Raw genomic sequence first — 23706 nt, 5'->3', positions numbered from 1 at the left:
ACTGAGTCTGTTAAGGAAAGGGAATAGGAGACTAGGCTGGGGAGGAGGCCCTGGGGGCTGAGAGGACACCAGAGGAAGGAAGAAGATTATTAGAGGCAAATATCTTGGCCTTGGGAACTGAAAGACAAGGAGGAGCTATGGTTAAGGCAAGCAAGGAGAACAGGGTCCGGCTGTCTGGCTGAGGCCTCACAATGTCCTTCTGTAGGGGAGCAGAACTTCATCAAGTCACTGATCAACTTTGATAAGGACAACATCTCAGACAAGGTGCTGAAGAAGATTGGGGCCTACTGTGCCCAGCCCGACTTCCAGCCTGATATCATTGGCAGAGTCTCCCTGGCTGCCAAGTCCCTCTGCATGTGGGTTCGGGCCATGGAGGTAGGCTGTGGCAGAAGCGAGTGGGAACGGAGAGGGGCAGGCCTGGGGAAGCTGGGGGGGGGGGGTGGCAGGTGCAGAGGGGGAAGGAAGGGGGTTGGTGGGTGAGTGGGTCGGTGGTTGACGGGAGTCCCCATGCCTGCCTGTCTTCCCACAGTTGTACGGGCGTCTGTATCGAGTGGTAGAGCCCAAGCGGATCCGCATGAATGCTGCCATGGCCCAGCTTCAGGAGAAGCAAGCAGCCCTAGCCGAGGCCCAGGAAAAGCTGCGGGAGGTGAGCTTCACCCTGGTCTTTCCTGCAGCCATCCTCTCTTTGTCTCAGACTCTTTATTACCACGTTCTTCCACCTAATTCCATGCCTGACTCAGCTGTCCTACAGTATTGTACTGTCCCCTGTTTCCGTGTCCCTTTTAGATCTGTCTGAAGCTTAGGAGATTGCATAGGGTGGGAGAGGCTCCTAGGACCCTGTCGTCTTTGTGGGCCTAGGAGTCCTTTCATAGTTTGACAGAGTTGGTTCCCTCTGTAAATGTGCTGTGAGATTTTGACTTGTGTGGGCTGCAGGTCAGTCTACAGCAGGGGGAGGGGCAGGGAGGGTCTGGATGGCAACCACATGCTTGGAGCAGCAGGAGGCTGTCAGCTCCGGGAACTGGATAGGGCTCTCCAGGAGCTAGAGGTAGGGGTTAGTTACTGTGCACAGGGTAGACAAGCCAGGCAACTTTCTACAAGATATGTGCACAGTTGACTCTTAAATCATAAAGAAGAGTCAAGTGCTACTATCAAAATAATTCTGAATTCTCCCTGTCTGTCATTTGATTTAAAAAAAAAAAAAAAGATTTATTTATTTCATGTATGAGTACACTGTTGCTGTCTTCAGACACACCAGAAGAGGGCATCAGATCCCATTACAGATGGTTGTGAGCCACCATGTGGTTGCTGGGATTTGAACTCAGGACCTCTGGAAGAGCAGCTAGTGCTCTTAACTGCTGAGCCATCTCTCCAGCCCTTGTTGTTGTTGTTGTTTTTAATCTTAGATTTAATAGATAACACACCACCTGTGGTGGTGCTTGCCTTTAATCCCAAGCACTTAGAAAATCTCTGTGATTTGGAGGCCATTCTGGTCTATATAGTGAGTCTAGGACAGTCAGGGCTATACAGAGAGAGACCCTGTCTCAAACAATAACAACAAAATAAAAAATATATGACTTCATCCCCTAAATAACATACTCACATTGAAAATACTTAGTTTGAAATTCAAAAGCTACAAAAGAATACACGAGAAAAAGGTCTTTCCCCACAAGAAAACGGCCCACAGAATCAACCAGCCGCGGCTCCTTGGGGCTCACCGAGACTGAACGGCAGTCAGGAGCCTGCACGGGTCTGACCTCGGTCCTCTGCACGTGGGTTACGGTCGTGTGGCCTGGTGTTCTTGTGGGACTCCTAACAGTGGGGGTGGCGGTGTCTCTGACTCGTTTGCCTGCTTTCCGACCCTTCCCTCCCACTGGTTGCCGTGCGGCATTGATCTGAGGCTATGCCTAGTTCTCAGTGGTGATACCATGTTGGTATCCCTGGGAGGCCTGCCCTCTTCAGAAGGGAAGCTGAGGTGGGGCGGATCTGGAGTAGAGGAGAGGTGGGGGAGAGGAGGGAGGGCATCAAAGCCCGTGGCAGAGCAGAAGGCAGTGGTGGGTCACACCTTTAATCTCAGCCCTTGGGAGGCAGAGGCCGGCAGATATCTGAAGTCAAGGTCTACACGGTGAGTTCCGGGCAGCAGGGACTACACAGAGAAACCGTGTTTCAATTAAAAACAAAACAAACAACCCATCCCAGGCCACCCTCTCAGTCTCTTTCTTGCTCTCACCTCTCACTTGCTTAATCCCTGTCTCCTGCCCATGGATGGAGCACTGCTTCTCACCACAATGACCGGAGTTTAACTCTAAAGAGTAAGAGCGAGCCCCCAATTAAATGCTTTCTATTGTGAATTGCCTTAGTCATATGTCTCTTCACGGAAATAGAACAGTAACAGCACAGCAGTGCACGCATGCACGAGTGCACACACACTTACACATACTGTTTGGTGTCTTCCTTGTTTACCTATAGGCTAGTTGCCAATAGAGCTGGGTTAAGGCACCATGTTTGTGGCTCCATGCTGACCCGGCCATAGCCCATAGCCGGTCTCCCCATCACAGTCATTTTTACTGTCAGAAGCACAGGTTGCCCTCAAGGCCTCTTCCAGTTCTGCCTGTGCAGAGAAACCATCCATCCAGGCTCGTAGTCTGTGAACACCTGGAACACCGGTCCAACCCTCCATCCTGTTGTCATAACCCCCTCCATGCTCTCACAAAAGAAGGTGTCCCTCACCTTCTTTTTTATCCGGAAGTTGGAAGTCAAGGCCTTGGGTGAGGCCACCCACTTGGAAAGTTTTCTCGCCCAGATGAGTCACACCTGGGGCCAAGCAATTAAGTCCTTCCTTTGTATTTAAACAATGGAGCCTCTGGAGTTCTGTTGCTGCCAAAGATTCATTCTTTAGACTGAGTGCACTACGGTTAGGACTCTTAGTGGATGAACCACCTGTGCTCAGGAACAACTGCTTGGTAAGAGGAAGCAGAAGGGTGTGCAGTGGTGGGGAGGGGACAGGGAAGGAGGTAGTCATCGGTCCCGGATATTCAAGTCTACCATGAACAACTAGCCCTGTCTCAAAAAAAAAAAAAAAAAAAAAGTAAACAGATGGGGAAACCACATTTCCCCTGGTTGCTGATAAAGGTTCTGAAAGTTAAAAGTCAAATGAATCTTTTTTTTTACTTGCTTTTTAAAAACTTTTTATTAATTCTTTGTGAATTTCACATCATGCTTCCTAATCCCACTTATCTCCCCATCCCTGTGCATCCACCCTTTGCCCTTGCAGCCTCCCTCATAAAAGAAAAATCTCATTGTGGAAGCTGTAGTGTGTCACAGAGTGTCATACAGTGTGCCCTTCTGTACACACTTCTTAGCTGTTCATTACAATGGAGGCTTGGTCTAGTTTGAGGCCTTGGTTTGTGCTACATGGTCAACCTTGGATCCTCACTAGGACTCCTCTTGGATATCTTGTCCTGTGTCGTGGAGATCCTGCAGCTTTGGTCCTGGAGAACCAGCCCCTTCATGTGCTCCAGCAGCTCATAGATGGGGTAGATGTTGGGGTGGACCAACTCAAAGCCCTAGAACTGGGCCTGGGTGGTAGCTGAGTAGGTCAGTCTGCCAGTTCTCCTGAGCCCACACCACCAGGGCCAGCTCTCCAACACTTCCCTGGTTAGCTCACCCAATGTGGGATCTGGCAAGAGGCAAAGCCAGCTCACCGGCTCCCATGCTAGGAAGAGCAGCTTTAGTGTTTGGCCCAGGTCAGGTACATGGCCTACTCTCCTGAGCGCTGCAGCTCCTGAGGGGCAGGGCCAGCTCTCCTGCCTGCTGTAGGTGGAGAGGGGCAAGGTGTTCTCAGGCATCAACATGGCCCTAAGAGCCAGCCCAGACCAGGGATATCCATCTAACCTTTGCTGGTAACAGACATCCCTTCCTGCAGAGCTACAAACCCAGCCCTCAACTTGGTATCAGCACAGGCCAGGCCATCACTGTGGCCTTAGGTGGCATCACTGTCTACTCATATCAGATGTTCCTCACCACCCTCTGGTCTCCAGTCCTGCCTCTCTTCACTGTGCCCGCATCCTTCTGTTTCTCTTTCTCGTCCATCTCTCCACCACAGACTTGCTCATCTGAATGGCAGCCAGGACCTCTGGGTGTCTGGGGTCATCCCAGGGGTGCTGTACCTCCGCCTATGCTATGTGGTACTGGGCTCTAGGCCATGTGACCTGCTTGCTTGATTTTTGTTTGTATTTTGCTTTGTTGACACAGAGTCTTCTTTAGCCCAGCCTGGCCTTGAACTTGCTGTATAGCCAAGGATGACCTTGAACTCTCCTCCTGATCCTCTTTCAATTCCCAAATGCCAATATTATGGGTGCTGGGGTCAAACCCAAAGCTTTGTGTGTGCTATATAAGCACTCAGATGAACTATGTTCCCAGCCCTCTGGCCCTTAGTAAATGTTTCTGATAGGTTTCCCCTTCCATTGCCCAGGCTGGCTTTAAATCCACTCTGTAGTCCTGAGTCTATAACTTATAATTTCCTTACTTCAGACTCTCAAGTAATTCCCTGAAGCTTGGCAGGAGCTTCTTCACACACACAAACAAACAAGCAAAACAAACAAATTCTGTACTTGTGTGGGGTTTGTGTAGGTGCATGCCAGTGCCCAGAGTCCAGAGGTGTCAGATTTTCCTGGAAGCAGACTTCCAGGCTGGTGTCCTGGTGCTGGGAATCAATTTGAGTACTCTGAGGGCATTATGTGCCCTTAACTGCTAAACCACTTCTCCAGCTCCCTTTTCTCCTTTTAAAACTCTGTGTGTGTGTGTGTGTGTGTGTGTGTGTGTGTGTGTGAGAGAGAGAGAGAGAGAGAGAGAGAGAGAGAGAATGTAGAAGCGAGAGGACAATTCACAGGAGTTGGTCCTTCCCTTCCATCCTGTGGGTTTGGGGTATTGGCATTAAGGGCCTTTACCCACAGAGTCTTGCTGGCCTCGGATGGCCAAGCAGCTGCTGCTGCTGCCACCATCTCTTTCTTTTCTGCTCTCCCTCCTCCTCTTTTGTCTCCCCCCCTCCTCATTTTTCTGTTTTAGGATAGCCTCACTTTTACAGCCTTAGCTAACTTATAGCTCTCTAGATAGACTAGGTTGGCCTTGAACTTGTGGGGATTCTCCTGCTGCTGCCTTTCAAACCTAGAGTTACAAGTAGGAGCCACCATTGATGACATAGCCTCTTTTTGGGAGTACTAATTTCATGCATTAGGAGTCCTCTCTCATGACCAAATCACCTCCCAACACCACAGCACTGAAATAAATAAATGCCTGTGTTTATGCTTTAAAAAAATAATAGTTTTCCCTAAACTAGTGTGTCTCTCCCAGAGAGAAGGGAAAGCTGCGTACAGTGGTGGACTTGTTTGGGGGCAGAGGCAGGGGGAGAGCTGGAGGTCAGGCAGCTCTCCGTGGGGGAGCTTCCCCTCTCCCCACAGCCGGGACTATCTGGTAAGACCTCATCTAAATCACAAAAGTCTGAGGAATGCAGAGGACGTGAGGGGTAGGCAAAGCACTTGGTCATTCTGCATCATGGTCAGCCCTGAAAACATACCTGAGCAGGTTATACTTGGGAATATATATGCATATACATACACACATATGCCTGAAATGACAATTAATTGAAAAAAACGAGGCCATGAATTTGAATTATAGTAAAGAGGAGTTTATGGAAGAAGTTAGAGCAGGGATTCTCAATCCGTGAGTCCCCGATACCTATTTAATTATCAAAATTACAATTATGAAGTAGCAACAAAATAATGTTATAGTCGGTGAGTCAGCACATGAGCGGCTGTATTAAAGGGTCACAGTCTTAGGAAGGTTGAGAAACACTGCTCTAGGAGGAAGAAAAGGTGGGAGAAATTACGCCATATTATAACCTCAAAAATAAAAGAAAAAAAACCTTTTTTTTTTTTTTTTGATTCAGGGTTTCTCTGTAGCCCTGGCTGTCCTGGGACTTGCTCTGAAGACCAGGCTGGCCTTGAACTCGCAGAGATCCACTTGTCTCAGCCTCTAGAGTGCTAGGATTAAATTCATATGCCAGAAAAATAATTTTTTTTTTAAAGAGCTAAAAGGTTGTCTTAGTTCAAAGTCAAGTTTCTTAACAATTATCATTTAGGAATAGGAAGAAATGTGAACTTTTCATAGTGCATGTACAGATTCCAAACAAAATTATGCTTTTCTAAACCGCTAATGATTTTTTTTTGTTTTTGTTTTTTTTTTTTTTTTTTTTTTTGGTCAAAGACAACAGCAGAAACTCAGTAGTGCCTGACAGAAGAGGGTGTGTGGAGGCCATCTTGGGTTTAGCTTTGCTAGAGTTTCAGTTATCAGGAAACTGTGAATGTAAGTTTAATGAGGAAGCCTCCATCAACCGAGTTTATAAGAGATAAAACCTATATAATGAGCATTTGTCATAGTTGGGGGTGTGGGGAAACACACATACTTTTTTTTTTTGGAGTTGAGTTTATTGTGGTTGTTTAAGAATACTTATTTACCTCAAAGTATATATCAAGTCTTTTAAACATTTTAAAAAATTCTTTCGAACTTTTCTGTGTAAAGGTATTTTGCCTGCATTATGTATGTATGCCAAGTAAGTGTCTGGTACCCAAAAGATGGCATCAGATGCCCTGGAACTGGAATTGTAGACAATTGTGAGTTGCCAAGTGAGTGCTGGGAATCGAACCTGGATCCTCTTCAACATTAACAGTGCTATTAAACGTGAAGGCATCTCTCCAACCCTTGTACAGCCCGTCTTCAAGCAGTATTGAAATGTGTTCACTATGCCGTCCAGTCATGACATTGCCTCTATTGGAAATCCTGATATCCTTTTAATTTCTGTTCCCTCCGTTGTGATCCATGAACTTGTGATCGGTCGGCCTCAGTTTACCGGCCACTCCATCAAGCTTGGCTCCCACCTTTAATTGTAAAACCACTGTCAACAGCTCTGGGTGGAAGTTGCTGGTGGTGCTGCTGAGGTCAGTGTCCAGGAGCCTCGTGGGGGAGCAAGCTCTGCCACCAGCGTTCTCTTGCCAGCTCCTCCTAAGTGGCTTGTTTTTATTTTTCTGATGTGCTGAAGTGTGAACCCAGGGCCTTGCTCATGCCCTCCACCACCGAGTTCCTTTACATCCCCAGCCCCTTACGAGGTTTACCACGCTTCAAGAAGCCTCCGCTCCGTCCTCTGCCTATGCTGAGCATTGTTACCAGGTCGATTCTGGACTTTAAGAGGAGGGAGGAGAGAAGGAAAATGAAGCTCATTTAACATAATAGTCATCCCTCCCACGTCTCTCACTCCTTGATACACTTCAATGTGTAGGATTATTTTATACAAGAGGGAAGCAAAGCTTCAAAAACGCGAACCGTGCGATATGAGAATGCGCATGCGCACAGCTCCTATCTGGACGCCACGGGCTGTTTGTAGAGAGTCCAGGCCTCCTCTTTCACCTTAATGTGAGCTTCTGAGTCATTCTTCTGTTTCTGCCTCCCACCTTTCCAGGAGAGTGCTGGGATTCCAGATGTGTGCCTCTGCGCGCGTGTGCATGCGTGCTTGTGTGTCCTCAAGAGCGCACGCATACGCGAGTGCGCGCATGTGCACACGTGCGAGAGCATGTTCAGAGGATTAAGTCAACATCACTGGCCCTCAAAAAGGTTAACTGACCCAAAGACAGGCCACTTCAAGTGGCAGTCAGGATCTGACATAAAACAGAATGCTCTTGAGCTCTGTTTCTCCTCCACGCGCCCATCATTCCTAGGTGGCAGAGAAACTGGAGATGCTGAAAAAACAGTACGATGAGAAACTGGCACAGAAGGAGGAGCTTCGCAAGAGATCCGAGGATATGGAGCTGAAACTGGAGCGAGCAGGAATGTTGGTGTCTGGGCTAGCTGGTGAAAAGGCCCGATGGGAAGAGACCGTGCAGGTGAGCTGGTCGGCACAATGGCTGCTCTCCCACACCACTCAAGAGGTCTGTCTCCCTGCCCACTGAGGGACGGTGGGTGGGGAAAACAGGGGCACATGGCTGTTGGAAACTGAAGAGGAGAAATCCCTCCCCTGCTCCTGTTCGATGAGAATGTACAGCGAATGGTATTCTGACCATGAAGGGTGGGTTCCACAAGGGACCTGGAAGGCACACTAGACCTCTTGGTTTACAGCTTGTCTTCCTGAGAGATAACAGATGTGGGTCATCTTGTCTCTGTCTCACTGAATTCCTGGCTCCATGCAAGGGGCAGATCTTATCAGTGGTTAATTAGCATACACATTGCTGTCCGAGGCCTGGACACCAGAGTGATTGAGTTCTCAGCCTGCAGGGGTTTGAAAGGGGAGAGACCAGCTTTGATCTCCACCAGGATCAAAGGAGCAAAGGAGACTGTCTTCCAAAACACTCCAGCTTATCTGGAAGGTCTGAGACCCCAGGCAATCAATTGCTTACACCTCCCTCTGTGCTCCAGGGCCTGGAGGAGGACCTGGGTTACCTAGTGGGAGACTGTCTGATTGCAGCTGCCTTCTTGTCCTACATGGGACCTTTTCTGACCAACTATCGGGATGAGATTGTCAACCAAATCTGGATCAAGAAGGTGAAGAGGGTCCCAGGGGTTCAGGGAAGCACTTGGGGTGTGCAGGCAAGAGACAGAGCTGCTGGACTCCAACTGAATTTTGGGGTTCTTCTCTCCTCAGATCTGGGAGCTTCAGGTTCCCTGTTCACCTCGCTTTGCCATTGACAACTTCCTGACCAATCCCACCAAAGTCCGGGACTGGAACATACAGGGGTTGCCCTCAGATTCCTTCTCCACTGAAAACGGCATCATCGTCACCAGGGGCAACAGGTAAGGGCTGCCCAGGGGAAGGAGAAAAGGAGAAGCAGGGGAAGAGCCGATCCTGTCTCCTGACCAGGGCTTCCTCCTTCAGGTGGGCCCTCATGATTGACCCTCAGGCCCAAGCCCTCAAGTGGATCAAGAACATGGAAGGAAACCAGGTATTGGACTGGGTGGTTGGCTGGACTGCCCGGGAAAGTCCCAAGCCTCGTCTTTCCTCAAGACCCCACCCTTGGCTATTGTAGTCCTCCCTGCTGCTCTCTTCTGTCTGTCCTTCTATCCATCCCCTTGCTCTCTAGGGCCTTAAGATCATCGACCTGCAAATGCATGATTACCTTCGAGTTCTAGAACATGCCATCCAGTTTGGATTTCCAGTGCTACTCCAGAATGTGCAGGAGTATCTGGACCCCACTCTCAACCCAGTGCTCAACAAATCTGTAGCTCGCATTGGTCAGAACCTCGGCTTATTGTGGGCTGGTCCTAGAAACAGTAGGGTGGAAAGTGGGGGTTCTTTCGGGCTGTGTCTCACGAATTGGGCCTCAGTGAAACCTTTAGATCAGGCCCAGATGTAAGAGGGGAGCGGGGCAGCCTTACAGGATCATGTGTGATTCTTGTCTTTGACCCTTGACCCTCCCGTGGTTGCAGGTGGTAGGATGCTGATGCGCATAGGTGACAAAGAGGTGGAATACAATCCCAATTTCCGTTTCTACCTCACCACCAAGCTCTCCAATCCCCACTACAGCCCAGAGACCTCTGCTAAGACCACCATTGTCAACTTCGCTGTAAAGGAGCAGGTAGATGGGGGCTGAGGCTAGGCTGAGGCTGGAGAGTCTGGAAAAGACACAGGAAAGGCCAAAACTTGAGCTGGGCAATGGACGAGGTCTTGGGGAGTCTAAAAGTATGGCCGGGGCAGGGGACCCTCATCCCAAGTCTTGATCCCCTCAGGGTCTGGAAGCCCAACTGCTGGGCATCGTGGTTCGGAAGGAACGACCAGAGCTGGAGGAACAGAAGGACTCGCTGGTCATCAACATAGCTGCAGGAAAGAGAAAACTCAAAGAACTAGAGGATGAGATCCTGCGGTGAGACCCCACCCCCACCCAAGGCCACCCACCACATATACTCCCAATGGGCGTGCAACCAGCCTATCCACATGCACAACTAGCACCCTAAGGGGCCAAGCGGAATTATTTCCCTCCCCTCAAATCTGCCAAATGCCTTGATCCATGTGCCTCTTGGTTCCCCCCTAGTTTGTTGAATGAGGCCACAGGTTCTCTGCTAGATGACGTTCAGCTAGTAAATACCCTTCAGACATCCAAAATAACCGCCACGGAGGTGACCGAACAGCTGGAGACCAGTGAGACCACAGAGATCAACATTGACTTGGCCCGAGAGGTGAATTAATGTACCCTCCAGTCCAGTCCCTGACCAGCCACCAAAAAAGCAATTTAGATCATGTTCACTTGAGACCCCTTTCTTCCTAAGCTCTGGGTTGTGCCTGCCCCTCCATAGCCCTGATTCTTTTTGACCCCTACAGGCTTACCGTCCATGTGCTCAGAGGGCCTCAGTGCTGTTCTTTGTGCTCAATGACATGGGCCGCATTGACCCCATGTACCAGTTTTCCCTGGATGCCTACATCAGCCTCTTTATCCTCAGCATTGACAAGAGCCATCGCAGCAATAAGCTGGAGGACCGCATAGAGTATCTGAATGATTACCACACCTACGCTGTCTACAGGTCTGATGACCTCGCAGAAAGCAGGGGACCGAGCAGCTGCCTGAAACTTCTCTTGTTATTTGTAGCATACTGCCACTCCAGTGGTGGTGTTGATTATAGATCTGGGGGGTGGGGACTTGGGAAAGAGCTCAGTGGGTAAATTCCTTGTTGTGTAAGCAGGAAGGCTTGGCTTCAGATCCCAAGCACCCACATCAAAAACCGGGTACAAGCTGGGTGGGGGTGCACACCTTTAACCTCAGCACTCGGGAGGCAGAGGCAGGTGGGTCTTTGAGTTCAAGACCAATGTCTACAAGAGCCAGTTCCAGGACAACCAAGGCTACACAGAGAAACCTTGTCTCATACCCCCTCTCAAAACAAACAAACAAACAAACAAACAAACAAAAAACCCAGCCAACCAACAAACAAAAGCTGGGTAAGGCTCTGTGTGCCTGTAACCCCAGTACTAGGGCCGTAAAACAAGGTGCCGGAACCTTTCCAGGCAGCTAGTCCAGCTGAATTGATGAGCTCTAGGTTCAGGGAGAGATCCTGTGTCAAAAAAATAAAGTGGGGAGCAACTGAGGAAAGTTAGTCACCCTGTTTCTCTACATGCACTGTGCATACATACGCACCCATCACCACACATGAACACATAGATCTGCACAATGACACACACAACACACCAATACCAATAAGTAGAACCCAGCAAGTGCCTGGAGCCGGTCGATTAGAGTAACTCCAAATTGCTCCAGGTCGGGATTCAGGAGGTCTGGGGTAGGGTCTGAGTCTACACCTCTAACTAGCTTCCAGGGGACTGTTGATCTTGGTCTGTTTAACCTTTCATTTACCCTTTTTAAACTTAGTTCCTTTACTAATCATTTGTGGTGGGCGGCAGGCACATACTGCGGCACGTTTTCGCCACAGCAAGCCTGCGAAGACCAGAGGGCAGACTACAGGAGCCCACTCTCTCTCTCCAGCTTGTGGGCTCCAGGGGTCAGGCGCAGGCCACCAGGCTTGGCAGCAGTCTCCTTTGGCTGCCGAGCCACCATGGCAGCCTGTGGATCACATTTTGAACAGCAGAGTACTTCATTTCTCTCCTTGGACTCCTCCTCCACAAACCCCTCAAGTCCAGCTTGTTTCAGGTCAAACATGTGAGCCCCGCTCTTTCACCAGGGTCCTCATCTTTGAATGGCACAGCCGCCAGCCCATGCCACACCCACACCATGTCAGCATCCTGGAGTTACTCTAACCGACCAGATCCAGGCAGTTGCTGGGTTCTACTTGGGTATATTTCTGGTCCCTTCTCCCTCCCTGCCCTGTCCACCAGGGCTGGGCCTTTTATACATTTTCACAGGAATTGCACAGCATCCACCCAGTAGGTTACTTTGCCCCTATGTTCCTCCTACTTTGTTCCCCAGTGGCTGGTGTCTGTCAGACTACCAGGCAAAAATCTGACCCCGTTGCCCCTGGCTTAAACTCTCTAGCGGTTGTCACATCTTGAGGGGGTCCCTGTGACCTGGCCTACGCCTGCCCCAGTTTCTCACCAGCTGCCTGGGCAACGTTGCCATCTCTTAACCCATGCCTTTCCCTCTGGGCTTTCCTTACGCTTCGAGTCCTCCCTGGATGCCACTTGACAATCCCCACACACCTCAAGACACCTGCTCTCAGGAGCAGACACAGCTGGGCACCGTGCCTCCCATCCCCTGACACCACTTGGAGCTCATCATGACTGCCTCTGGGTGCCTGCGTCAGAGCGCCAGGCCTCCCTGCTGAGCAGTGACTTCCTCAAGGCCCTAGACTATAGCTTACTTATCTGTGTCTTCAGGGCTACAGAGGCCCAAGCCAGGCACCGAGAGAATAGTCACTGTTTCGTTTTTCAAAGGAATTAAATGCCCAGTTATCGGTGAACTCCGGGAAAACCGTCAATCCTTGGTTGTTTCCAGGAGGTTTGGGTCAGTCCTGTGTGACATTTACACACTGAGTATTTGTGCCGGGCATCACACCCCACATCCCTCCACCTTCTCCATCTTCCCTGTCCTTTTCTCCCAGGTATACCTGCCGAACCCTCTTTGAGCGCCACAAGCTTCTGTTCAGTTTTCACATGTGTGCCAAAATCCTGGAGACGTCTGGCAAGCTCAACATGGATGAGTACAACTTCTTTCTGCGAGGGGGTGTGGTGAGTTGGTGGGAGGGAACTACCCGAATAGGGGTCAGAGTGGGGACGGCAGCAAGTGTGGCGAGGACTCCAGAGTCGGAATCGAAGGCTTCCCAGGTGATCTAAGTAAAACCGTGCTAGGAACGTGAGCACCAGGAGCACCTGGGGGTGTGCGGCTGACATGTCATGTGACTCCTGGTGCCCACCACAAGCTCAGCATCCGAACACGAGACCCAGGTATACTTGGCTCTCTTCCTTCAAAAATTAAAAAAACAGTCAGGTGAGTTTCATGTACTTACACCCCCAGCAGGATGATGAAAGAGGATGACAGATGGACGGGATCCCAGAAGCTTACCACCCACCTAGCCTAGCCTAATCGGCAAGCTTCCAGTTCAGCGAGAGATCAGATCTCAAGAGAATAAGCGGAAAGCAATAGAAGACACCCAACGTTATTCTCTGGCCTCCACATACTTGCACACTCATTTGCATGTACCAGAGACACATACACCACACACATATGCGTGTGCACATGCACTAAAGTGGCTCCGGGGCGGAGGCGGGGCGGACTCCAAATCTTCAGTTAAAAGCACAAGCATCTGAACAGAGGGAGGGAACTGCCAACAGTGGGTTTGGAGCTATTTCTGCCACTAAACCACCAGAGGGCATCAGCTTCCTAAACTTTAAGTGTTATGGGTATATGATACCACCCTCACCCACCCATCCCTCAGTAAAGGTGGCTTTGCATCCATCTTGGATTCCTGTCTCCATCTCCTAACCCAGCATTCACTCTGCTTCATACAAAACCTACACCAAAGACAGACGCACACACGCACGCACACAGGGCAGGGGAGGAAATAAAATACCACAATGTAGCAGTTATATAGTCTTATTGCGTATAGCATGGCTTAATCTTTGTTTTTAAAGATAAGGCTCTTTATATAGCTCAGGCAAACCTAGAACTCGCTCTGTAGCCCAGGCTGACCTTGAATTCCTGGCACTTCATTTGCCTAGCCTGGCACCTGGGTACTTTGGTGACAGGCACCATGGCTAGCTTGCTATGAGTACACACACACACACACACACACATACACATGTGTGATGACCAGATCAGGGCAGTTGGCTTATCCATTACAACACTTGCTTTTTTTCTTATTTTGGGAACTCTCCTTTTGAGGGTCCCAGGCATCTTCTCTCTTTTCCCCAAGGTTCTGGATCGGGAGGGCCAAATGGACAACCCATGTACTAGTTGGCTAGCAGATGCTTACTGGGATAACATCACGGAGCTGGACAAACTGACCAACTTCCACGGGCTCATGAACTCCTTTGAGCAGTACCCTCGGGACTGGCACCTGTGGTATACCAACTCTTCCCCGGAGAAGGCCATGTTACCAGGTGCTGGGCTGCCAGCCTCTGCCTGCCTTTTCTTTATTCACTCCCACCCACCCCCACCCGAAATGCAGCCCCTGAAGACTCCTTCCTTCCCTCCTCTCCAGGTGAGTGGGAGAATGCGTGTAATGAGATGCAGCGGATGCTGATCGTGCGCTCCCTGCGCCAGGACCGAGTGGCATTCTGTGTTACTTCCTTTATCGTGTCCAACCTCGGCTCTCGATTCATTGAACCGCCTGTGCTAAACATGAAATCGGTCCGTGGTTCTGCCTTCTTGCCCACATAACCCAGCTGCCCCTGCATCTCCACACCCCGCTGTGGCGTCTTCACTCTCCCCTCCATCCTGACCCACCCCTGTGCTTCCAGGTGATGGAGGATTCTACCCCGAGAACCCCACTAGTATTCATCCTGTCCCCCGGTGTGGACCCCACCAGTGCTCTGCTTCAGCTGGCTGAGCACACAGGCATGGCCCACCGCTTCCACGCCCTGTCCCTGGGCCAGGGCCAGGCCCCCATTGCTGCTCGGCTCCTTCGAGAGGGTGTGAATCAAGGTTAGTATCCCTCTAGGTTAGGTTGTCACTGTTGCTGTGATGAAACACCATGGCCAAAAGCAACTTGGGGAGGGAACGGTTTATTTCACTCACAGTTCCATAGAACTGTGTGTGTGTGTGTGTGTGTGTGCACGCACGCACGCACGCAAGCACGTGCGTATTTGTTCAACATCAAAAGCAGTGAGGGCAGGGACTCAAGCAGGGCAGGAACCTGGAGGCAGGAACCTGGAGGCAGGAACCTGGAGGCAGGAACCTGGAGGCAGGAACCTGAAGCAGAGGCCATGGAGAGATGCTGCTTACTGGTCCATGGCTTGCTCAGCCTACTTTCTTATAGCACCCAGGAGCATCTTGCCAATGGGTGGCTATACCCACAACGGGCTAGGCCCTCCCCGACCGATCATTAATAAAGTCCTCTGCCAGCCTGCCTACAGCCAGATCTCAAGGGGGCATTTTCTCTGTTGAGGCCCCGTCCTCTCTGATGAGTCGAGCTTGTGCCAGTTGACTAAAATTAACCAGTACAGTGACCATCTTCTTTCCTGTCCACTTCTCAGTCCCAGTTCCCTTTCCAGGAGCCTCCCAGCCCCAGCCCCACTACTATGACTTTGGTTCCTGCATTTCTAGAAATCCCAGAAATAACATTGGGACATTTAACACCAGCCCCACTTCCTTGCAGGACACTGGGTGTTCCTGGCAAACTGCCACCTGTCACTGTCTTGGATGCCTAACCTGGACAAGTTGGTGGAGCAGCTGCAAGTGGAGGACCCTCACCCATCTTTCCGTCTGTGGCTCAGCTCTAGCCCTCACCCAGACTTCCCAATCTCCATCCTGCAGGCCAGCATCAAGATGACCACAGAGCCACCAAAGGTATGGTGGCCATAGATCAGCATCACCTGTGCTGTAACGTATCTTCTCAGCACCAAAGAAAGGTCCCAGCCTTGACAACACACCTTCCTCTAAGGTTGGCTGTTTCCCAAAACCCCCAGCTTCCTTCTGGGTGTCAAGCTTCCAGAACACAAGGATAGAAACGGTTTCTTGAGTGGTTATTATGTGCCTGGCTCCCTTCTAAGGCCTTCACATTTATTACCTCATTTCACACTCACACTCCATCAGGTAAGAGCTGTTACTCCTACTCTCCAGGTAGGCCTCCAGGTCTGCAGAGTCACCCTGGGGCCAGAGCCCCGCCTCCTGGTCTGCAGAGCCACCCAGGGGCCAGAGCCCTGCCTCCTGGGGCCAGAGCCCCGCCTCCTGGGGGGCAGAGCCCGGGCTTCCTGGAGCCTGAGCTCCCACATTTCTCCTTCCCACCATGGAAAGCTCCGCCCCCTAGCACCCCTTTTTCTGCTGAAGGTACCTCCTAGACCTCAACCTCACTCTCTCCTTCCTTCCAGTGCTCTTGAGAATTTTGTCTCTAATTTTACAAGTTGAACACAATGATATTAAATACAACACTGACCCTTTAAAACCTGTTCTTGTCACTCTCGCTGGGTGGTGGTGGCACACACCTTTAATCCCAGTGCTTGGGAGACAGAAGCAGGTGGATCCCCGAGTTTGAGGCCAGCTCAGTTTACAGGATGAGTTCCAGGACAGTCAGGGCTACACGTGAAATCCTGTCTCCAAATATAAATAAATAAATAAACAAACAAACAAGCAAACAGATCTGTTCTTGTCACTACATTGCCACATCCACAGATACCGCCCCCCCCACACACACACACTTTGGGAGGCTGTGTTGTTTGTTGTGGTACTTAACTATTGAGCTACTGAGCTACACATGCAGCTGTTGGTTGTTGACAGTGGGCTTTGCTGTGTAGTCCAAGCTGACCTCAACCTTGCTATCATTTGTCTCGGCCTCCTAGGTACTGGGGTTACAGGTAGGTGACTCGACCGTCATCCTGGCTTGCTTATTTTGATAGCTTTTTATTGTTCTTAGTTAAGATCAACATCTCGGGTTTTGCCAGTTTATAAAAACAAAAAAAACAAAAACAAAAAACAAAACAAAACAAAAAAAAAACAGAGACATGTCTGAAGAGATGGCCCAGTGGTTAAGAGCTTTGGCTGTTACGTGCCCAGCAGTCTCAGGAAAGCTCACAACTGCCGCAGGAGATCCATCACCCTTCACGGCTTCCACGGGCACTGCAAGCATATTTGGACAGACATACCTGTAGGCAGACATACACATAAAACAAAAGTAAGGATTGCTAACGATTTCAAACAAGAGCCAGGTGGTGGTGGTGCACATGCCTTTAATCCCAGCACTCAGGAGGCAGAGACAGGTAGGTAAAGGCCAGCCTGGTCTACAGAGGGAATTCTAGGACAGCCTGGGCTACAGAGGGAGTTCTAGGACAGCCTGGTCTACAGAGGGAGTTCTAGGACAGCCAGGGCTACACAGAGAAATCCTGTCTTGATAAACAAACAAAAATTCTATTTAAACACAGAATAGAGGCCACTCTTTAGGGTGTATACAACAAATAAGCACTATTTGAACATACTCAGGAAATTTTCCTCACCCTAGATTCATCCTGGGCCATTTGCCTCCCAAACACTGGGATTGAAGGTGTGCACCACCACCCCGCCTGGCCCTGCCTCTTTTATTGATTCTGTGGGGGGTTTTCTCTTTGTATCTCAGGATCTAGTCCTTGGTTCAGCTTTTCTCATTCTCCATCATTACTCGAACTTCACCTCCAGTCCCCAAACTCTGGTCCAGGGCTTCATTGCCTCAGGAGGAAGCGTTTCCTCTTGTGCACCAGCACTGTGAATTCCTAAAACAAGGGGTTGGCTCCTTCGTTCATTAGATTCTTATCCTACTTTTGCCTTGGGTAACACTATTTAAAAAAAAAAAAAAAAATATGTTTAGTGTTAAAATGGTTGCCAAGTACACTTGAGGCTCCGAATCCCAACCCTAGCACAGGGAAGAAATGTAAAGTTCACCTTTTTATTTTAAAATGAGTCATTGTCTCATGTAGTGCAGGCTGGCCTTGAACTCACTGTATAATCAATGATAATTTTGAATTATCTCTAGGTCAGGAATGTGCCTTTATGACCAGCTGATTTACACATTTTTTTTTCTTGCCATCAGAAGTATTCTGAAAGCCTGGAGAGGTGGTGCATGCCTTTGATCCTTGCATTCATTTGGGGGGCAGAGGCCTCTGATCCCCCAATTGTGGAGGTAGAGGCAGGTGGATCTCTCTGTGAGTCCAAGGCCAGCCTGGTCTACAAAGGAAATCCAGGATGGTCAGGGCTATACAGAGAAACCCTGTCTTAAAAACAAAACAAAGTATTCTGTATATATTTTCAAAATGTCACACGTCCCATAAATCTGTCACTAATGTAACAAAATCCTGCCCCCCCCCAACAAGATTGGGAATTGAACCCAGAACCAGAACATGCTAAATGCCCATTCTCCCGTCCACTTCAGTGTCATTGATTTATTTATCTGTCTTACCCGTGTGTGGGTGCGTGTTGGTGCCCGAGTGGGGAGAGGGAGCGAGAAAGAGTGAGAGGCGGGTGGGAGAGACTGTGCCATGGAATGAGTTTGAATGTCAAAAGACAATGAGGGTCCAAGAGTCAGCTTTCAACTACCACTCCGTGCCCCAAGACCGGATTAAGGTCATCAGCTCGGTACGAGGCCCCTTTACCCACCGAACCACCGTATTGGCTCTTTTTGTTTGAAAAATCCTTTCTTGGGCCAAATCACTTAGCTAAGCCTATGAGATTTCCAAGAAAGCCTGTGCTGCAAATGTGCGTCTTCCCACCCTCTGTCAAACTCGGTGACTGAGAAGGGTTGAGGATGAATTTGCTGCAGCTGGATTTCTTGCGCATGTGAGATGAGTAGGTAGGGAAAGGCATTCACTCGCCGTCAAACCTAAATCCAATCCCCTGGACCGACAGGGTGGATACAGAGAACTGGCTCCCATAAAGTGGCCTCTGCTTTCCACACCTAAAAAATCTCCTCTCTGAGAAAGACCATGAGTTCCTGATCTTCCTGCCTCCACTTCTGAGTCCTGGAATCAGAGGCAGGTACTGCAGCTGAACTCCAGGCTTATTCACGCCCTCGAAATCCTTATAATCCCGGCGCTCATTCTGTAAATTCAAGGCCAGCCCAAATTACAAAGGAAGACTCTCTTAAACGAAAATAAATCAGGTGGCGCTAGCTCGCTCACCCCTTTAGTGCCAGCATTCAGGAGATAGAAGCAGGTGGATCTCTAAGTGTTCAGAGCCAGCCTGGTCTACAGAGTACTTTGAGGACAGTCAAGGCTACACAGCGAAGCTTGAAGAGCAGGAAGAGAAGGAGGAGGAAGAGGAGCCAGCTGCAAAGCCAGTTAGTGGCTGAAGAGATGGCTCGGTAGCTAAGAACACGTGTTGCTCTTGCAGAGGGCCTGGGCTCAATCCCCACTGCCCACATGGTGGCTCACAAGCAGCCTAACTCCAGTTTCAGGACATCCAAAGGTGCCTCTGCCTTCCACAGGAACCAAGCACGCATGAGATGTACATTTCACACACAGGCGAGACATTCACACACAAAGTGAACAAATCTTTTCAAACTGATGATTTCCCTTTGTAAAAACACATAGAACGTCAGCATCTTCTTTGAAGGGTCTTTTCTCAATCTTGGTACTGTTCCAGACCCAAAAGCCATTGTCTGAATATTGTAGTTTTCTTTAAAATTTCAACACAAATGAATGCATCACAAATATGACCACACCTTATGATTTCTGTTCCCACTAAGTGCTGTGCATTTGACTTCTATCCCATACCTCATACAATGTGGTCCTAATATACCCAGTGATGTGTTTCATGGCTTGTCTTTTCTTTTTTCTTATTTGAGACAGGGTTTCTCTGTGTAAAAGCTCTGACTGTCCTGGAACTCACTCTGTAGACCATTCTGGCCTTGAACCCACAGAGACCCACCTGCCTCTGCCTCCTGAGTGCTGGGACCTAAGTGTTACCACCTCCTGCCTTTTTGTTTTTTTCTTTTTTTTTCTTCCCTTTTCTCCTTTTGCCATGTAGCCCAGGCTAGCCTGGAGCTTATGATCCTATTTTGGTCTCCCAAGGGTACTCTTATACTTGCAATTCCATTCTTTCTACACACACACACAATCTCAGTTGCAACAAACCGGCAGTATAGCTCAGTGGTAGAATATTTTCCTGGCACAAACAAGTCTTTGAGGTTCAATCCCCAGGGCTGACGTAAGCAAGTCCCAATGACACATAACTGTAAGTACACACTTCCATCTTTTATTTGTAATGTCTGCCACTCGCAAATGAAATTGGCTCTTTCATGGAGGACATCATGGTTGAGAGAGTGAAACATGGAGGAAGGGCTGGGTTCTATGGCACACGTCTGTAATCCCAGCACTGTCAAGAAGGCAGGAAGATAATGAGTTCCAGGCCCACCTGGTCTACACGGCAGTTCCAGACCAACCAGAGCTACACAGTGAGAACTCGTCTCCAGAAAAGGAGAGGGAGGGGCTGAGGATCTAGCTCAGTGGCAGAGTCATTATGGCTCACATGTTGGAGCCCAAGGTTCAGTGTCCAGTACTAGCTCCTCCCAAAAAATGATGGTAGTGATGGTGAGGGAGACTAGAGGATTACTCACGGCATACACGGTCAGTGTAGAAAGGTACCATCCTGTGAATGAGCGTCGGTCTGGACATGCACATCAGAGGCTAGTTGTGCTCAGCTTCCTTTCCCTCCTCCAGCTAGGGCCTTTGTGCAGAGCCTCCTCCACAGCTGCCCCATGTAATGTTGCTTGTGGTAGCAAACGTCACCCTGTAGTCCCTTGTCCTCAGGGTCTAAAGGCCAACATGACACGTCTGTACCAGCTGATGACAGAGGCACAGTTTACCCACTGCTCCAAACCTGCCAAGTATAAGAAGCTGCTGTTTGCTCTCTGCTTCTTCCACTCCATATTACTCGAGCGCAAAAAGTTTTTACAGCTTGGCTGGAATATTATTTACGGCTTCAACGACTCTGACTTTGAGGTTTGTGCTAACCTGGGGGGGTCTTCCGTGTCAGCCCTTTCTTCTCGGACTTCTAACCCCACGCCTCCTTTGTGGGAATATTGGCTGCCAGGAAGCTGATGTTAAACCCCCACTAGGAGAGTTCTTGCAGTAAGGACATGGCGTTGGGGGCTTGGGTTGGGACTGCACACAGGTGTCAGAGAACCTGCTGAGCCTCTATCTGGATGAATATGAGGAGACACCCTGGGATGCCCTCAAATACCTCATTTCCGGTGTCAACTACGGGGGACATGTCACGGACGACTGGGATCGTCGCCTGCTCACCACCTATATCAATGATTATTTCTGTGAGCTGAGCCTAACAACTCCCTTCTACAGGTGAGGAGGTGGGTGGGTAACACTGAGTAAGGGTGAAAGGGTATAAACAGCAGAGGCCAGGTGTGTGTGTGTGTGTGTGTGTGTGTTTGTGTGTGTGTGTGGGTGTGTGTTTGTGTGTGTGTGTGTTTGTGTGTGTGTGTATGTGTGTGTTTGTGTGTGTGTGTGTGTGTGTTTGTGTGTGTGTGTTTGTGTGTGTGTGTGTGTATGTGTGTGTTTGTGTGTGTGGGGGGGTGTGTGTTTGTGTGTGTGTGGGTGTGTTTGTGTGTGTGTTTGTGTGTGTGTGTGTGGGTGTGTTTGTGTGTGTGTGTGGGGGGGTGTTTGTGTGTTTGTGAAATTGGGAGGCAGCACGTGAACTGGAGCCATGAGCTAGACAAATGGGAATGCCCTGAGCCTGGGGTCTAGGCCTGGTGTGGAAGCTCAGGTCCTGCAATCTCTTGTTTCTCTGCTGTTGCTGCCCAGGTTGTCTGTACTGGACACATATTACATCCCAAAGGATGGGAGCTTGGCCTCTTACAAAGAATATATCAGCCTGCTGCCTAGTATGGACCCCCCTGAGGCCTTTGGCCAACACCCAAATGCTGACGTGGCCTCCCAGATCACTGAGGCCCGTACCCTCTTTGAGACCCTGCTTTCCCTGCAACCCCAAATCACACCCACCAGTGTCGGTGGCCAGAGCCGAGAAGAGAAGGTAGGTAGAGATGATGTTCCAGGGAGAGGGCATGTTGAGGACGGGCAGCCCAGCCCTGAGCTTCTGCACCCCTAGGTCCTAGAGTTGGCTGCTGATGTGAAACAGAAGATCCCTGAGATGATCGACTATGAGGGGACCCGGAAGTTGCTGGCTCTTGACCCCTCCCCACTCAATGTGGTCCTTCTGCAGGAGATCCAGAGATATAACAAGCTGATGAGGACCATCTTGTAAGACAGAAGGAGCACTGTAGACTGTGGGAGGGGAAAGGAAGGTCTCCACTCATGGTTGGGATGGCTGTGCCAGGCCTGCACCTCCTGAATACTCTACACACTTCATTCCTCTCAGGTTGTCACTGACAGACTTAGAGAAGGGCATCCAGGGCCTCATTGTCATGTCAACAAGCCTGGAAGAGATTTTCAACTGCATATTTGATGCTCATGTCCCACCACTCTGGGGAAAGGCAAGTTCCCACAGCTGTTAATCCTAACCCCGAACTTCCTCTTCATCCTCAGGAGATGTATAGCAGACTTTATAGAACCCGGGGTTCCAATCCACACAGGTTCAAGGTGTCGAGATCTGGCTCTGCCATTCACTGACTGCAGAACAGATGTAGTCTGTTAATTAATTCCTGCAAGGTTATTTCGAGGATACTTGCCACCCTCCAAAGACCATGCCTGGTGCTCAGTAAGTGCTGGGCCACAGCAGAGCAAGAATTCCAAACTCTGAAATGAGAAACTTCCTGAGTGCCAAACACAAAGCTCAAAAGGTTTCAGTTTCTTAATTTTCAAATTAGGGATCCTCAACCAGTAGTCTATGCAAATATACCACGCCCACCCTGAAAAGCCCATGAGAAATCTGAAACTCTCCTGGTCTTGTGCATTTTGGATAGAGGATAATCTTGTAGTGATATTATTTTATTATTATTAAGTAGTTGCTATTTCATGTTTTCCCCCTGGGAGTTAACCTTTGGAGAGCTTTGGCTAACTGTAGTCACCCAGAGGCTAATGCCCCCAGTGTTTTTAATAAAAGTATTATGGACAGAGGGAACACATGCACTCCTTCCTTTCTCAGGTATATCCCTCACAAAAGCCTTTGGCGTCCTGGACCAGGGACCTGGCTGTGCGTGTGGAGCAGTTTGAAACGTGGGCCAGTCGAGCCCGCCCTCCAGTGCTTTTCTGGCTGTCTGGCTTCACTTTCCCCACTGGCTTCCTTACGGCCGTGCTACAGTCAGCGGCTCGCCAAAACAACGTGAGTGAGCGCCCAGACCCGGGAGGCAGGCTAGGAACGTGTGTTGGTTCTCTTCCTGGGGTGGCCCCTCCTTCATTGTCACCTTCAACCCACAGATTTCAGTGGACAGCCTCTCTTGGGAGTTTATAGTTTCCACCGTGGATGACAGCAACCTGGTGTATCCGCCCAAGGTGGGAGTCGGATGAGCTCGGGGTGAGGAGGGAAATGGAAGGAAAAATGGGAAGTTAATTTGGGGAGAAGAGGAGGACAGGGGAGTTAGGTCAAAAGTATTGTCAGCTTAGGGTCTTTCCCCCAACTCTGTCCCGATCTCTCTCCAGGATGGCGTCTGGGTTCGGGGCCTCTACCTCGAGGGTGCCGGCTGGGACCGAAAGAACTCTTGCTTAGTGGAGGCAGAGCCCATGCAGCTGGTCTGCCTCATGCCCACGATCCACTTCCGTCCAGCAGAGAGCCGAAAGAAAAGTGCCAAGGGTAGGAAACTGTCTCCTCCCCATCCCTTATTTGGATACGAATGCATCCTCTCTGCCCCAGTCCTCAAGTGCACCTTCTCTGATCTCCCAGGCTCCAGAATCTGACTTTTTTTTCCTTCTCCCCTAGGCATGTACTCCTGTCCGTGCTATTATTATCCCAACCGGGCAGGCAGCACAGATCGAGCCTCCTTTGTCATAGGCATTGATCTCCGATCTGGAGCTATGACATCTGATCACTGGATTAAGAGGGGCACTGCTCTACTGATGAGCCTGGACAGCTGATGAGCCTTCTTGCTTGAGAGGGTCGGAAGCCCTAGGACCTAGAACTAAAGCTGGATCTCAGG

The 23706-nt window shown here is 49.8% G+C and overlaps 1 protein-coding gene across 1 annotated transcript in view; it reads left to right on the top strand.

Annotated features, from left to right (window-relative positions):
- Positions 1-23644, top strand: part of DNAH2 (dynein axonemal heavy chain 2) — a gene marked incomplete at both ends in the record, with an annotated part of 113807 nt that extends 90163 nt beyond the window's left edge. The window contains 25 exons of the mRNA XM_080923998.1: positions 206-375; positions 530-646; positions 7767-7931; positions 8461-8586; positions 8687-8835; positions 8918-8984; positions 9123-9273; positions 9469-9617; positions 9769-9902; positions 10071-10215; positions 10358-10557; positions 12583-12709; positions 13894-14080; positions 14182-14330; positions 14441-14624; positions 15298-15488; positions 20411-20602; positions 20775-20959; positions 21419-21647; positions 21723-21874; positions 21993-22107; positions 22719-22895; positions 22991-23065; positions 23213-23363; positions 23490-23644. Coding sequence (XP_080780124.1) covers positions 206-375; positions 530-646; positions 7767-7931; positions 8461-8586; positions 8687-8835; positions 8918-8984; positions 9123-9273; positions 9469-9617; positions 9769-9902; positions 10071-10215; positions 10358-10557; positions 12583-12709; positions 13894-14080; positions 14182-14330; positions 14441-14624; positions 15298-15488; positions 20411-20602; positions 20775-20959; positions 21419-21647; positions 21723-21874; positions 21993-22107; positions 22719-22895; positions 22991-23065; positions 23213-23363; positions 23490-23644 — 3842 coding nt within the window. The remainder of the gene's footprint in view (positions 1-205; positions 376-529; positions 647-7766; positions 7932-8460; positions 8587-8686; positions 8836-8917; positions 8985-9122; positions 9274-9468; positions 9618-9768; positions 9903-10070; positions 10216-10357; positions 10558-12582; positions 12710-13893; positions 14081-14181; positions 14331-14440; positions 14625-15297; positions 15489-20410; positions 20603-20774; positions 20960-21418; positions 21648-21722; positions 21875-21992; positions 22108-22718; positions 22896-22990; positions 23066-23212; positions 23364-23489) is intronic.
- Between the last annotated feature and the right edge of the window lie 62 nt (positions 23645-23706).

This window comes from Micromys minutus (assembly GCF_963924665.1).
Source record: "Micromys minutus genome assembly, chromosome: 10".
Lineage (NCBI taxonomy): Eukaryota > Metazoa > Chordata > Mammalia > Rodentia > Muridae > Micromys > Micromys minutus.
Note: the sequence above shows the minus strand (reverse complement) of the source record. Positions and strands in the feature narration are given on the sequence as shown.